Source organism: Phytophthora cinnamomi (genome assembly GCF_018691715.1).
Source record: "Phytophthora cinnamomi strain GKB4 chromosome Unknown Contig15, whole genome shotgun sequence".
Lineage (NCBI taxonomy): Eukaryota > Oomycota > Peronosporomycetes > Peronosporales > Peronosporaceae > Phytophthora > Phytophthora cinnamomi.
In genome coordinates this window covers 1,154,794-1,169,518 of record NW_027150948.1, presented here as the reverse complement: position 1 = coordinate 1,169,518, position 14,725 = coordinate 1,154,794, and the positions used below count along the sequence as shown (strand labels likewise).

The 14,725-nt window shown below is 53.6% G+C and overlaps 3 protein-coding genes across 3 annotated transcripts; 2 read left to right on the top strand and 1 right to left on the bottom strand.

Moving 5' to 3' along the window:
* Window positions 1-347: 347 nt before the first annotated feature.
* IUM83_09609 (NADH dehydrogenase iron-sulfur protein 7) lies at window positions 348-2,408 on the top strand (the record flags this gene model as incomplete). The annotated part of the gene is made up of 3 exons (XM_067934060.1): window positions 348-505; window positions 594-632; window positions 719-2,408. 3 exons carry the CDS (start codon window positions 348-350, stop codon window positions 2,406-2,408), a joined length of 1,887 nt encoding a protein of 628 aa, XP_067796869.1.
* Window positions 2,409-4,323: 1,915 nt separating this feature from the next.
* Window positions 4,324-5,757, bottom strand: IUM83_09608 (putative ARS binding protein 1; the record flags this gene model as incomplete). The annotated part of the gene is made up of 1 exon (XM_067934059.1): window positions 4,324-5,757. The coding sequence occupies one exon, from the start codon at window positions 5,755-5,757 to the stop codon at window positions 4,324-4,326; it is 1,434 nt and encodes a 477-aa protein (XP_067796870.1).
* Window positions 5,758-5,992: 235 nt separating this feature from the next.
* IUM83_09607 (DNA-binding centromere protein B (CENP-B)) lies at window positions 5,993-6,838 on the top strand (the record flags this gene model as incomplete). Its single annotated transcript, XM_067934058.1, has 3 exons — window positions 5,993-6,637; window positions 6,754-6,761; window positions 6,835-6,838. The coding sequence occupies 3 exons, from the start codon at window positions 5,993-5,995 to the stop codon at window positions 6,836-6,838; spliced, it is 657 nt and encodes a 218-aa protein (XP_067796871.1).
* Window positions 6,839-14,725: the final 7,887 nt, after the last annotated feature.

Genomic DNA, 14,725 nt, shown 5'->3' with positions numbered 1-14,725 from the left:
CCTCCAACCCACCGCCAAAACGTGCCCACCATCGCCCCATACAAACGCTGTTGTCAGCGAGCACGATTTGTCGCGCGGTGCAAAACTGCGACTTGCAGAAGAGAAACGGAGATACCCATCGACTTTGTCAAGGTATCTAAGGTTACAGGATTTAACCCTCTCTCCCCGAGCTTACTGCTGTTGTCGCCACGTGCTATGTCTCCACGACCCTTCGACATACCAAGTCTCGCAGGATAAATTCTACGAACCGTTACGGGCGTCATCCACACAACGGACTGCTTCAGGATTTGCCCTCGTCGCGGCAGAAGCGATTCTGCTTCGTCCCGCCTGCATTGAACCATAGACGCATGACGACGCTGGCGAGCAAGGGCGTGTCCCTCCTGGCTGCCACCGATCTGTCCGTGTGCGTGGCGGTGCTGCTGCTCGCCGCCGTGTTCGTGACCAAGCGCGCCGTGCGCAAGACCAGTTCCGTCGAGGACGCGCACAACACCATGATCCTCCCCACGTACGTTGCGCGTGACGACAACGACCGCAACATCAACGTGCCAACGAACTCTCTAACCAGTTCGATGTCCGCTCTGACACTGCAACAGTGACCAAATGGCCGACCACCGGATGCTGGCCGCCCAACGGTGCGTAGTCATCCCGTTCGACTAGCAAATGCATATCCTATCTAACGGTTGAACATGGCTACATGTTATGTTACACACGCGCGCAGTGAAGCGGAGCGGGGCTTCGCCGCCTGCATGGCCTGCGGCTTCAAGAACTTCGCGCGCGTGGTGCATTGCGCGCTGTGCGGACTGTCGAGCGCCGAGCAGAAGAAGGCATCCGCATCAGCTGCGGTGCGGCCCACTGTTGACGAAAAAGCGCCGCTGCCTCGCGCCTACAAGCGGCGTGAATGGACGCGTGAATTGAACGGTCAGAGCCGGTTGGTGTGGCGCCGCAGACTCACGGAAGGCGGCGACTGCTCGCCGGGCTACGTGCTGCGCTTCGACTTGCCGCCTGAGGATGAGCCGGAGTCCGAGAGGTCGTTCAAGCGCCGAGAGCGGAGTCTCAGCACGGGGTATGACCCGTGTGCTGGCGTGCAGTTCGAGCTGCTGGAGCCGCGGGACGTGGACCCCACGCAGTTCTCGCTGCCTCCGCCGCGCGCCGATGTGGCGGATACGCTGGAGGATCTGACGCGGATGGCGGTGGACGCCGCTGCCCAGGATTTCCCGACCAAGTACGCACACTTCATTGCTAGTGCGACGACGCTGCTTCAAGCGGGCGACCGGAGCCTGCGATCGTGCTTGTCAGTGCACCGTGACTATATCCTGGAGCAGTCCGTGCAGCATATCAATTGCATCCGCGAGGCGAGCATCCGCTCCGTGCGCCTCGAAGTCAATTTTGCTGGAGAGGAAGAGTCGTCTGGTGATGAGAAGAGTGTGAGAGGACTGCACCGCGAGTGGCTGACCCTGCTGAACGAGAAGCTCGTGGACCCTGAGGTCGGGCTATTCTCCTGCACGCAACGCAGCGACCAGACGTATTTTATTAACCCGCAGTCGAAGCGTGTGCTGGGCGCTAACCATTTGCAGCATTTTCGCGCTGCTGGTCGGTTGGTTGGACGCGCTCTGCTTGAAGGAGCCGTGCTGAACTTTCACCTGTGTGCACCGCTGCTGAAGATGATGCTGGGGACTCCGATCACTTTCGGCGACCTCGAATACTTGGACGCCGAGATGTACCGGAGTTTGACGTGGTTACTCGACAACGAGGATGGCAACACGGAGTCGCTGGAGCTGGATTTCACGGTGACACAGCGTCACGGCAGCCACACTCAAACGGTAGAGCTCATTCCCGCTGGGCGAAACATCCAAGTGAACGACGACAACAAGTTCGAGTTTGCGGACCGGAAGTTCCGCTTCATGATGTTCGAGAGCGTGGCGCCGCAGCTAGCGTCTTTCCTCAAGGGTTTCTACGAAGTGGTGCCTCAGCGCGTGCTACTGCCTTTCGACTACGAGGAGCTGGACTACTTGTTGTGTGGCTCGGACGATATCGACGTATCCGACTGGAAGCACCACACGCACACGCACGTGGCGCTGGAGTCCCGGCAAGAGGTAACGTGGTTCTGGGACGTCGTGCAGGAGATGTCGGGTGTGTACCAGAAGCGGCTGCTGCAGTTCGCCACAGGCTGTTCGCGCGTCCCGCTCGTGGGTTTCCAAGGCCTTACGAGCTACGACGGCCAGCTATGCAAGTTCACACTAACAGACGCAGGCGATGTGAGCTACTTCCGGAGCCACGCGTGCCACAACATGCTCGAGTTGCCGAGCTTTTCGACCAAGGACGATCTACGTGCAGCACTGTATGCTGCCCTGTACAGTGAATCTGCCGTTTGCAACACGACTGCTGTTGACCCCAACACTGTACCATAGATGTATGACGGCTCACACTCGTCGCTAGTTCGGTGAAGCCTCTTGTATGAGTGGAATGTATACGATCCATTATTTTGCTGTTGGTTAGTTTTTCATCATACAAAGGTGCAGTAGTCCTCACAATTCATTAGCCCAGCATCTGGCTTATGGTTAGCCATGGCATTCACAACGACGTATCGAATAATACCAAGGCGTCCATGGCGAGCACCTACCTTCAGTGCTGTAGTTCCGGAGGCGTCAGTTGAGCTTATATCAACCTTGAATTCCCCAGGCAGGAATCAAACAGCATCAAGCCTTCCTCTAGCGACAGCCTTAATCAACGTCGTGGTTCCCGTGATAGTGGTAACATTCAGATCCGTTCTGCAACACACAGTTAGGGACCGAGCCACATTAAAATGCCCTTGAACAGCGCTGTGTCTCCGCTTTTATCAGTGGCGTTCGCATCGGTAAGTGGAACATCTAAGTCACGGTCAAGTGAAAACGACTACGTGACGATCATTGCTTGGAAAGCAAATAGACGCGGTTCAGTTTCCTTGCATTCCAAATGTGAACTTCCTTCAAAACACTACGAAAATACAAACTCAAGGTGCCTTGCACTCCTGCAGTCACTGAGGTAACAACCGGTTGACCTCGCCAAGAGCGATGCCAGCGTCGAGCATCCTCTTCCGATTCAAGGCCACATGGCAGATTTCGTCGGCTCGCAGTTGAGTCTTCTTGCTCTGCATTTCCATCTCATGCAAGCTGCGGCTGTAGTCTTCAAATGCGAGCTTCGCGTCGGCTTTAGTGCCATCGCGCGCACCGAGTTGTGACGGTGTCTCTGACAGAGAGCCACTGCATTGCATCACGGATAAGTGTGGTGACTGTGAATAGAGCTCTTCAGCGCTGTCGGTCATGCGCGAGTTCTTGGTGATCTCGACTGCCGCTCCTGTCAATGCATCGTGCTGGCCAGCGTCAGGTACTGTTTCGTTTGAGCTCTGACTAAGCTCGGCTTCAGCTGGATCTCCACGTAGGAATACAGGTGCGAGCTCGTCGTAGTACTGGCATAGTTTGCCAAGCTTCTTGCGGATGTCAACTGAGGTTTTGCCAAGCCGGAAGTCAGTATAATGCCCATTCGCCACGAGCCAATTCGTGCCGGTCTCGAAACTGCTTTCCAGCTTGAACATCTTCATCATCACTTGTTTATTCCCGCGATGGCTGATTCCTTGGTTTTTCATGAACGCTACAATGTCTTCACACACTGTTTGTTTCTTCTCGGTTCTCCACCGATAGTAGTTCCCTGGACCGTTGAGCCATTGAAAAAGCACATCGATGGACGATGGCGTGCCAGTGCCTTCGTCTCCATCCGTACCCCAGTACCGGTAAGAAGCGGTCCTTTTGCTGCGCGGCATGTTGACTGAGCACTGGATACGCGTAGAGTTCTCGTGCGAACTTGAGTGGCGAATTCTTAGTGATGAAGCAACGGTATTGTGTCACACGCATCCCACAACTTTGGATAATCTTGGGACAAGGAGCTGGGACTACGAGTGCCGGAGCACGGGCACAGCGGGTAAAAAGAAAAAAAAAAAACAGAAATTGCCCAAGACGAGCAAGCTTTGTGCTGTGTAACAATGAAATGCTGTTTGTCGGCTTCGGCATTCGGCTTCACTCAAAGGCAACCCAACGAATCAGACGCGGAAACACACTTTACCAATGCCCAGCACACGTTTAAGCGAACTGAGTGGTTTCTTGTCGTATGCATTTCCAAAGGGCCAGGGGAGAGCACCGATTGACTATAAGGCAAGTGCCCGTTCCAGGTAAACTCCACGCATACGTGCTACACTTTTGCACACGGCGTCTGTTTTAGCATCCAACGAGCTTGTCCTCTCTTTTCGGCAGACCCACTTCGCAATTCAAACTGATTTCAGCAATCAACAAGTCAAAGCGGGAAAATTCGATCCACCTCTGCGGCGGATATCCCCGCATCCAGCAGCTTCTTTCGCGCTAAAGTTTTTTCCAGCACCAGCTGGATATTCCTTGTCTCGATCTCAGACTGCAGTCGAGCACATTCCAGTTCAAACAGGCGTCTCTTTTGAGCCTTTGTCTCATCCTCACTGTCGTCGTCAGCAGTGGACTCCGTACTCTGTCGCCGCGGTTTTTTCGCCGGTCTTGGAGGTGTACCATCGGCGACGCTAGTGTCATCTGAAGCAGCGCTTAGTGCAGCTTCACTGCTTACCTGAGCTGCAGTTTCAATCGTCGCAGGAGCCAGCAGCACTTCCGACCCTTGCATTGCATCGGCTGCGCTGTCGTCATACTTTATGTACGCAGCCAGCACGGGCGTGAGTCTCTCGTAGTGCGGGCACATTTGGCGCACATGGCTCTTAATGCCCTCCTGCTCCAGCGTCATGTCCCGCACATCCAGCGGGTACTCCACTCTTGTCTGCGTGAGCCACGTGTGCGCTGCCTGGAAGGTCATCACGAAGGTCGAGAGCTGCTGCCTGATGTCGGCGCTGCTCATGTTTCTCAGTCCATGCGAGCGCAGGAACAAGTTGATCTCGCCGCACAGTGGCTCCTTCTCCTCGTCGCTCTTCAGCAGCCACCACCTGGAGTAGCTGCCGGGCACCGCCACCCAGTCCAGCAGCAGCTCCGTCGTCGCCCTGCCTTCCTCCCGCCCGGAAGAGCTCCAGTCCCCAGCGTTCTCCTCCTCCACACTCTGCCTCACGGTAGAAGAACCCTCCTCCCGCTCAACCTCCTGCTCTACCTCCAACGACTGGTCCACCACCTCTTCCTCTTCTTCCTCCTCCTGTGTCTCCTGCTCCACAAGTACCACCGTGGGCGTCTCAGCCACCACCACGACCGGTTCCTGCCTGGTAGTCTGCAGCACTTGCTGCTGCTGTGGTTGTGCGGGTGGGGCGTCCTCCCTCCTGCCGATACTGAGCTGGTGCCTGTTCATGAAGCTGCTGACCCAGCCCTTGGAGAAGCTCAGGTCGGCGGGCAGCTGCAGCTCTCGCGCCAGCTCCAGCGCCTTGTGCTGGATGGCCAGGCGCGTCACGGGCCGCAATTGCTGCTGCTGCTGCTCCTGCACCCAGCGCAGCACGAGCCGGTCCAGCTCCGGGTGGCGCACGCGGCGCGCCGAGCGGAAGTCGGGCGGCACGGCGGCCGCCAGCAGCTTGTGCTTGCCGCGCAGCAGGTTGGAGATGGTGGCCTGCGTGGGGCGGCTCTCCAGGCGGAACTGCTCCTTGGCCCACAGCGCCAGGCTGCGCTGCGTCCAGGCGGGCTCCTCCTCCTTCTTCTGCACGATGGCCAGCTTCTCCCGGTACGTCAGGTTGCGCCGCGGCCGCCGCGCATCGCCAGCGAGGCGAGGTGTCGTCATAATTAATTCCGCGAGGGCCCTCTTACTTTATTTTTTAAACTTGACTTGGTGTTTGTATGTGAGACAGGTGTGCTGGAAAGATGATATCTTGTTAGGGTGTGGACACTGAATTATCTGAAATGATGGTAGCTATCTGACGTGTCGAACGTAGCACGTTGCGGGAGAGGATGCTGCGATCATTTCGACACTTTTGTACCGGTGTAACAGTCTGATCGTAGCTGAGACCGTGGCGTTGATGGGGCGTAGAGCCTCGCTGACCGCGGAGCAGAAGCTGGCGATCGTGCGCCAGAGCGACCGCCAGCCCGCGTGGAAGCAGAAGCAGCTGGGCGAGTGGGCGGCCGCCGCCTTCCAGCTGAGCGTCGTGCCGTCGCAGCCCACCATCTCCATCGTGCTGCGGCAGGCGGGGCGGACGGTCAAGACGCGCGAGCGAGCCCCCAAGAGGCCCAAGCAGCCCAAGCCGTCGCCTGAGCCCAAGAGGCCCAAGGTCGTCCACTGCCCGCAGGTGGAGAGCGCGCTGGTGCGCTGGCTGGACGCGCAGATCGAGAAGGACGCGGCCGTTTCGGTTACGGCGGTAGAGACGCAGGCGCGGGTCCTGGTGGACAAGTTGAAGGTGACGGTGGACGGTTTCGTCGTGTCGGACACGTGGGTGGACAGTTTCGTGAGACACAATTTGCTGAACTGTCCATTTGGACTGTCCGACTCGGAGACGACGGACGGAGAGGAAGACGAGGAGGACACACTTGCTGGTAAGAAGGCGACGAAGAGTTCGAGGATGCTGGTGGACGCGGACATCGGCAGGAAGGCTGGGAAGACCAGTCGCAGAGTGGCCAAGCCTCTAGCGCCGCCCAAGAAGGACTCGCGCACGCCCGCACCAGCGAAGGTGAAGTGTTTGCCGGCGGGGAAGAGGAAGCGCGAGAGCTGAGCAGGAAGCGCATGCTGAGGCGAGAAGTTTTAAGTTAAATTTCATGAACCAGTTTTGAGAGTTGGGACTCTCAGTCTGAGTGGTACGTCGTTTGTGGATCCTCAAGCGATAGTAAACAGCGATGTCGTGTGTTGTGCAGAGTGCTAATACGACAGGTGAAAGGCCGACGATGCTGCTGTTGTTTTTTATTCTCTTTTTTCTCTTCTTGCTTTCGAACGCAGCCACAGTGCCCAGTTCCTATCAAATTATGGAGCAGAGAAGTCGGCATGATAAATAGCTCTTGCACCTGGGTGCGTATTGAGAGGTACGCTTGGTGCATCATTGTCGGAGAAGAATTGTCTGACAGGACTTCCAGCTAACATGTCATTTTAAAAATCGACACGAAGGGCTCAGCTTGTGAAGAATGGGTGCACTTTGCGGGCGTCATGCTGTGGAACAAACAATAGGGGCCATGATAAGACGAGAACAGGGGACCAGATCCGACCTACTGCCTAATCGCGACTACATGGGAGGTGGAACCACTCGAACCCAGCCTCCGCTCTCTCTTCCCGATGGTGCAATTCCACGTCTGGACCCTGAAGCCTCATTATACTCTTTTGACGCCAGCGATTTCGCGCCTGCTACTACCAGCACATCTACTAGCCCCGTTCCATTTTGCCCGCTCGAAGACGTGAACTATGTCCAACATCCCATCCCGTTGATCGAAGACCTGAACCACAGTCAATACCCACTTCCATTGCTCGGACGCGTGCATGAAGTTGACGTGGCAGGGACGACCGCGGTGATGAGGGCGGCTGCCAGTGGTGACGTTGACACAGTCCGATTTCTTCTTAGAGCATTCGGTGCTGATGTGGATGACAGGGATATGAAGGGCCTCACAGCCTTATGGCACGCAGCTGATAAAGGTCACATTGCTGTCATTCGGTGTCTAGCTCGAGAGTATGGGGCTAAAGTGAACACCACTGATCAGAACGGCATTACAGCTCTAATGAAGGCCGCGGTCGAAGGGCGTGTTGATGTTGTTCGATGTTTGGCAAGAGATTGCTGGGCTGACGTGAACTACAAAAATTGGAATGGCAGTACTGCGTTAACGATGGCAGCGTACGAGGGCCGTACTGATGTTGTTCAATGCCTGGCTAGAGACTGCGGAGCTAACGTGGACGCCACTGATCGGAACGGCAGTACAGCTCTAATGATGGCAGCACGTGAAGGGTGCATTGATGTTGTTCGCTATCTGGCTGAAGACTGCGGGGCCGATGTGAACGAAAAAGACAACGGGGGAGTTTCAGCGCTGACAGAGGCTGCTAGTCAAGGACAAATCGAGGTTGTTCGCTATTTAGCAACCAATTTTTGATAGATGTGGACGCGACAAGTAATGCTGGAACTCCTCTTATGAAGGCGGCTTCCCATGGACACATTGGTGTTATTAGATTTCTAGCTACAAAGTGCACGGCCAACTTACGTGCCACGGATAGACACGGAAACACAGCGCTGATCATGGCTGCTTCTAACGGGCATCTTGCAGCCGTCAGGTGGATAGCAGGACAAATTGCGGATGCTGTTAACACTCAAAATGGATATGGGAGTGCAGCGCTTACGAAGGCCGTTCATAAAAAAGTCAATGGCACAGCCCGGTACGGTGTATCTCGCGAAACCCAGGGCTGTCGTGAACAGCACATTCAACACTACAGTCCGGTGTCTCGCGAACCCCAGGGCTGTCGTGAACAACACTACATGTAGTAGATCTTTTGCATTGAAAATGGTCATTGATCAAGCAAATAAGTTCGGGTTCACAGCTTTATTGAGCGCTACTGATAAAGGGAGCGTTGGCGTTGTTAGATCTCCAGCTAAAGAATTTGCGGCTAACGTGGATGCACCCAGTCGAGACGGAACAACACCACTTATGAGGGCTGTCGAAAGAGGGCACATAGATATTGTGCGATGTCTTGTTGGAGAATGCAATGCTGATGTGGACGTCACTAATGTACACGGAAATACAGCGCTGATATTGGCCGCGACCAAAGGAGATGTTGACCTTGTTCGGTTTCTGGCCAAATCATTCAGAGCTGATGTGAACATCAGGAATCGAAAAGGATATAATGCAATTCAGGGCGCTGCTAATTCCGGCAACCAAGAAGTTCAACGTCTTCTGACTTCCTTCATTACCGTTTCCCAAACGGAAGCCCGTGCAATCACTGTAGTGAATTATGCATCCTCTGGTGGTATGACTGAAGGTAACTGGCACATACCTCCGTCTGAAATGGCCCTCCTGAATTTTGTTGAGACCAGCAACATCGGCGGTGACTACCAAGCCACGTGGCTTGATTCCGATATCGCTGTGAAGCTGTTCATTCCTGATGCATCATCGTTTGAGGATGAAGTGCGTCTGTGGCATCAATTACGGCATCCCAACGTGATCAAAATGTGTGGTGATTGTGATGCCAACCCACTCCCACTGCAATTCTTTGTATGTGAATATGCGACTAATGGGTCACTGCTAGAGTACGTGCAATCAACTTGTCCTGTCCAGCAGAGCGTGTGGTCGGTTTTACACCGAGCTGCGTTGGGTCTTTCCTATCTTCACGAGCGCGGAATTGTGCATGGTGACCTTCGATTCAGCAATATCCTGATAGGCACTGATGGATTGTCGAAGCTGGCTAATTTCACACGAAATGACCAGGTGGGCAAGAGAGAAATATCTTCAAGGGCCGGTTTGATACGCTGGCAGGCTCCAGAGGTTTTGAAAGGCAGGGGATGGTCCTTTGCCTCAGATATATACTCTTTGGGTATGTGCATTGTAGAAGCTGTGACTAAAGAGATGCCGTGGAAGGATCGCTGCACAGATAGGTACATTAATGTATTCAATGCGCATTGGACTCCTGAGACGAAATACGACAACTGGGGGCCCAACTGTCCACCTGGAGACGCTCGAAACTTGGTATGGCGAATGTGCTGCAATAACCTCCACAAACGTGTGAGCCTCGCTTTCGTCGTCCATGAGCTGGAACGCCTTGCGGTACAAGAGTCTGCCATTGCGCACGATCCTGAACATGAATCCACAATCAACTATATTAACCGAGCATGTACCGAAACACAAGAGCTGTGGATGAAGGTGCAAATTCGAATGGAAGAATGCGATAACGATCTCTATCACCAAGCCTTTGATGAGCTTAAGACAATTTGGGAGTGTCTGCAAGGCGCTTCATGCTCATTCACAATGGGTGATCAATTTTACAAAGTCTTGCATGATTTTCGCCAGATAATTACGCTGTCGAGCAAACAAGCTCGGGTTCTGCAACTATCAGCAACGCGAGCTGCCAGCTCCAGTATCATCGCGTTCCGTCGACGCCTACGGTCCATTTTGATAGACTGGGCGAGTCGACCGATGCGATAGCCGAGCAAGACGTGGAATGGGACGAACAGCGCAGCAAAGATCTTCATCTCCGAAGCGTCAAAGACGTACATTCTGCTCGAAGAACTGAAGTCGCAAGACGAGCGACTGATGTTCCTCTCTTCCTTAAAAGCTGAGATTGAGCATCCGTCCCTCGAGTACACACCTGGGCAGATCGGCGTCTTGAAGAAAGCGTACGAGGAGATAGCGAACAAGCTGGATGGAAACGATTTGTCGTAACTCCACGGTGGTTTCTCCCATGGTATGAGCTGAAGATTGACGAGTGTGACCAGCTAGGTACTGGCGGCTACGGAAGTATGTTCAGAGCGAAGTGGCTGGATTCGGATGTCGTGGTCAAACTCTTGTCAAGCTCTGGAGAAAATGACGCCAACCCTATACTATCTGTATCGTATGATTCATTGCTCCAGCCATCAGCTACTGCTGCGAATCCCAAGACCCGGGTGGATATGATGACGGTCTTTCGACGTGAAGGCGACATTTGGTTTGGTTGTAGCCATCCCCACGTCGTTCGTCTCTTTGGGGCCTGTCATGTTGGCAGACCGTTATTTGTGTGTGAATACGCATCGAATGGAACACTGGTCAGTTATCTGAGAAAGCATCCCGACGAACTCTGGACAAAATTGCACGAGGCTGCATTAGGTGTTCAGTACCTCCATGCGCGCAATATTGTGCATGGCGACCTCAAAGGGAATAACATCGTGATTGGAGTCGACAAGAACGCAAAGGTGACGGATTTTGGGCTCAGCTTGTTCACCGACGACGGCGTAGATCCGCGAATCTCTGGTGCTTCGCATTGGGTAGCCCCAGAATGCTTAATTGATGAGAATGCGCGGCCAACCTACGCATCAGACATTTACTCTCTTGGAATGTGCATCGTGGAGGCTTTGCGGGTTGTGGAGACCAAAGAAGACGACACGAAAGCTTGCCTACCATGGGGTGCTCTCGGTAACTTCGTTGCAAAATGGCACGCAAAACACGGCGAATTGCCGCCGAGACCACTGTGCACGGACGGTCAATGGACGTTGGTGCAGCGGATGTGTGCATTTGAGCCGGGCAAGCGGGTTAAGATTTCGACTGTGGTGGACGAGCTGGCTACGATGGCACATATTCACCTCTCTCGTGCGTCGGTGACTGAGTCCCTGGATCCTAACTCCGTTCCAGAATTAATAGCTGCGGTCCAAACTCTGCTAACTCGACTGCATGGCGACAGATCCGTATTCGCGCTGTAAGCTCCTTGTGGAATCGACTGGAGCAGATTAAAAATGCACACAATTCCACGGGCCTCGCAGGTTTCTACTCCATTATTTGTAAAGCAGACAAAGCTACAAAAAAATTTGGAAGATCAAACGACAAGTTTGGTATCATTGGCGGAATCAGTTCTGCGGTGCTACGCGTTGCAACGTCGGTTGGACAAGCTACACGAAGCAAACTTTCTCTCAATGACCGGTCAAGACAGCACAGCGGATTCCGATATCCTGTTAATTAAGTTGGATAGTTAGTATTTCAAAGTAGCAGCTTCCGATGCTAAATTGTTTGGTGCTGTGGCATGCTGAATCTCACGGAGCGATCCTCTCCGCTCTAGCTTTCCCAACTGGACGCCCCAATCCTTCTCTTTCCAAGGAGAGATCGACGACGGAACTACAAAGTCGCGTGGCACGCTGCAATGGCCATGTAGCTGCTCGAACGTATCCAGTATCGGCTCGACGCGCTCGTGCCACATGGAAACTGCGATCTTCGAGTCGAATTCGATCGCCTCCAACTTGTCCATCGTTCGAGCAATTCGATCAAAGTACGAGGAGCGGCCGCGGATGTTGTGAACGACATAGCCTAGATTGAGACTATGAGCTTCTTTCGGCCAAGTTGCTTCCGCCGGGACCACAAACGATAGAGATACCCGACAATGTCCATATACTTTGTGAAAAGTTGCCAGCGCGGGCAGAATGCGCTCGCTCCACTCATACTCAATGCAATCCCACACAAACTCCTACTCCACTAATCGAGTTTTATCGCGAGAAACTTGAGTGGAGTAATAGTCTCTGGTACGGATAGTGCTCACAATAATTCCCAACTTCAGTCCCCATGATGGCGATGGCCAATTTTTACCACAAAAGCGAAAGAAACCGTTCAACTCGTGGGAAAACATCATCACTACCCTCCGATATGGCCTCGCCTTCGTCATCGTCCTAGTAGCGGCCCACCCGCTCGGCCTCTCCTTCCCCAAACTTTTCAAGTTGCCTCTCATCACGGGCTACCTGGTGATCGGTATTATCGCCGAGCTGTTCGTCGCGAATTTGTTGACAGACGGTCTCGTGAATATGTTGTCGAACGACGTGAGTGCCCTGGCATTGTCGTTCATCTCGTTCCAGGCTGGTCAGGAGATCTACCTCCCGAAACTGCGTCCACATCTCAATTCAGTTATGGTCTTGCTCGCTGCGTTGTACGTGACAGCCATGCTCATTCTGACGTCGGCAATCTTACTCGCGGAAAGTGCTTTCTTCTACGACGACATGAGATTCTACTGCCAGTTGGGAATTGCGCTCATGTTCGGCTCCATCTCGGTCTTAGGCTCGCCTGCAACCGTAATGACCATCAAGATCGAGCTCAATAGCGTCGGCCCGTTCACGAGCCTGATGCTGGGCGTGACGATGACGGCGGAGTTCGTAGTGCTGATATCATTCTCCGTATCGCGCATTGTGTGCTCCATCTACTGTGCGAAGTTGGACGTGTCGATGCTGAACTTGGCTTATACGATGGGTATCGTGCTAGCGAACATCGTTGTGGGCAGGCCTGATCATCTTGATTTTCAAGATCCCAGGAGGAAACTCACACGTAAACCACGGTGATGATATCCAGAGTCAAAATCACATGACACCACATCACGAACGCGCAGACACAGAAAAATCTACGTCGTGCTGGTCTAGCAAGGCGACGCTGCCACTAAAGAGCTTCATTTGGCTCACAATGGGGGTATGCATAACCCCAAAAAAACGTCATTTTATATCGCGGTGACACGAGTTAAGACGATGAACGAACTCTTGTCTAATGGAACGACTCACTGCATTTCCTTCAGTACTTCACGCCAGCACAAGAGGCACTGCAATATCCAGAGCTTCTCCGCGCACCTTGGGTGCATCTCGCTGGCTCCATGCCACAGGATAATCTGCTGTAGGATCTGCCATTCGAACACGAACTGCCCGGGGGATGCAGGCGCCTCGCAGCAATAAACTCTTGTTTGAGGCAGCGCGCCGGGGGGATCTGCAACGTGTTCGCGATGTGGTGGAAACGGGCGTCGACGTGAGCGCAACGGATGGAGGAGGATGCAGTGCATTGGCACAGGCCGCTGCGGAAGGGCACACCGACGTTGTGCGCTATCTGGCTGAAGATGGGGGGGGGGGGGGGCTGACGTAAACGTCACAAATAATTGGGTGGCCACAGGGCCGCTGCTAATGGACACATCGACGTCGTTCAGTACTTGGCTGAAGAGCGTGGAGTAGACGTGAACATCGCCAACAATTGGGGACTCACAGCTCTGATGGAGGCTGCTGCAAATGGGCACGGTGGTATTGTTCGCTATTTGGTTGAAGGTCGTGGGGCTAATGTAGAGACGGCTACTGAATGGGGGCCCACTGCGCTCCTGCTGGCAGCTCGGTATGGACAGTTTGACGTCGCTCGGTATCTCATAGAAGAATGTCGAGCTGATGTCAACGCTACGGACGCAGATGGAGAGACAGCACTCGCGCAAGCTGCTCGGAGAGATCACCGAGATATTGCTCGCTATTTAGCTGGAGAATTGAATAGTGGAAGCACGGCAGAGTTTGAGGCGGTTGTGGATAAGAAGGACAGGAACCGGACTGTTGTGCCGCAGAAAACTGCTGACAGGCAGTAGATTCCCTAGCTGAAGAAATTGCAAATACTTCGGAAGTTTGACGGAGATCGAAGCACAGCGGTGGTAAAGAATTCGGGTGAAGAGCACACCAATGACGTCCAACGCCACGACGATGCTAACAACATCGACCCCATGTCGCTAGTCTCAACCAGACGTATCCTGGGTCAGGTCAATCCAGACACCGCAAGTGGGCATGTTGATAGTAGGCGGTATCTGAGTGAAAAATGCGGATTCACTTTAAACCACGGTGATCGATTGGAAACCGCATTAATGAATGCTGCTGGCCGTGGGCTTGGTGATGTCGTCGCGTATCTCATTATGGAATGTGGTGTCAATGTGAATATTACAGATGGATATGGAGCTACGGCGCTGCTGAAGGCTGTTGAAGCGGGATATGTTCATATCGTTCGATATCTGGTTGGAGATTGCGGAGCTAATGTGAACGCCACTGATAACTCTGGGTCAAACGCATTGATGAAGGCCGCTGCTGGAGGTCACCTCAATGTCGTGCAGTGTCTAGTTAGTGAATGTGAGGCTGATGTGAACGCAACAGATGAAGAGGCAAAAACAGTATTGATGTATGCTTCAGTGGGAGGACACACTGATGTCGTTCGTTATCTTGTTGAGGAATGCGGAGTAAGCATGGAAGCTGTCGATGAACACTCAACCTCCGCATTGATGAATGCTGCTGGTAGGGGCCACTTTGATGTCGTTCGATACCTTGTCGAGCAATTCCGTACCCGGAAGA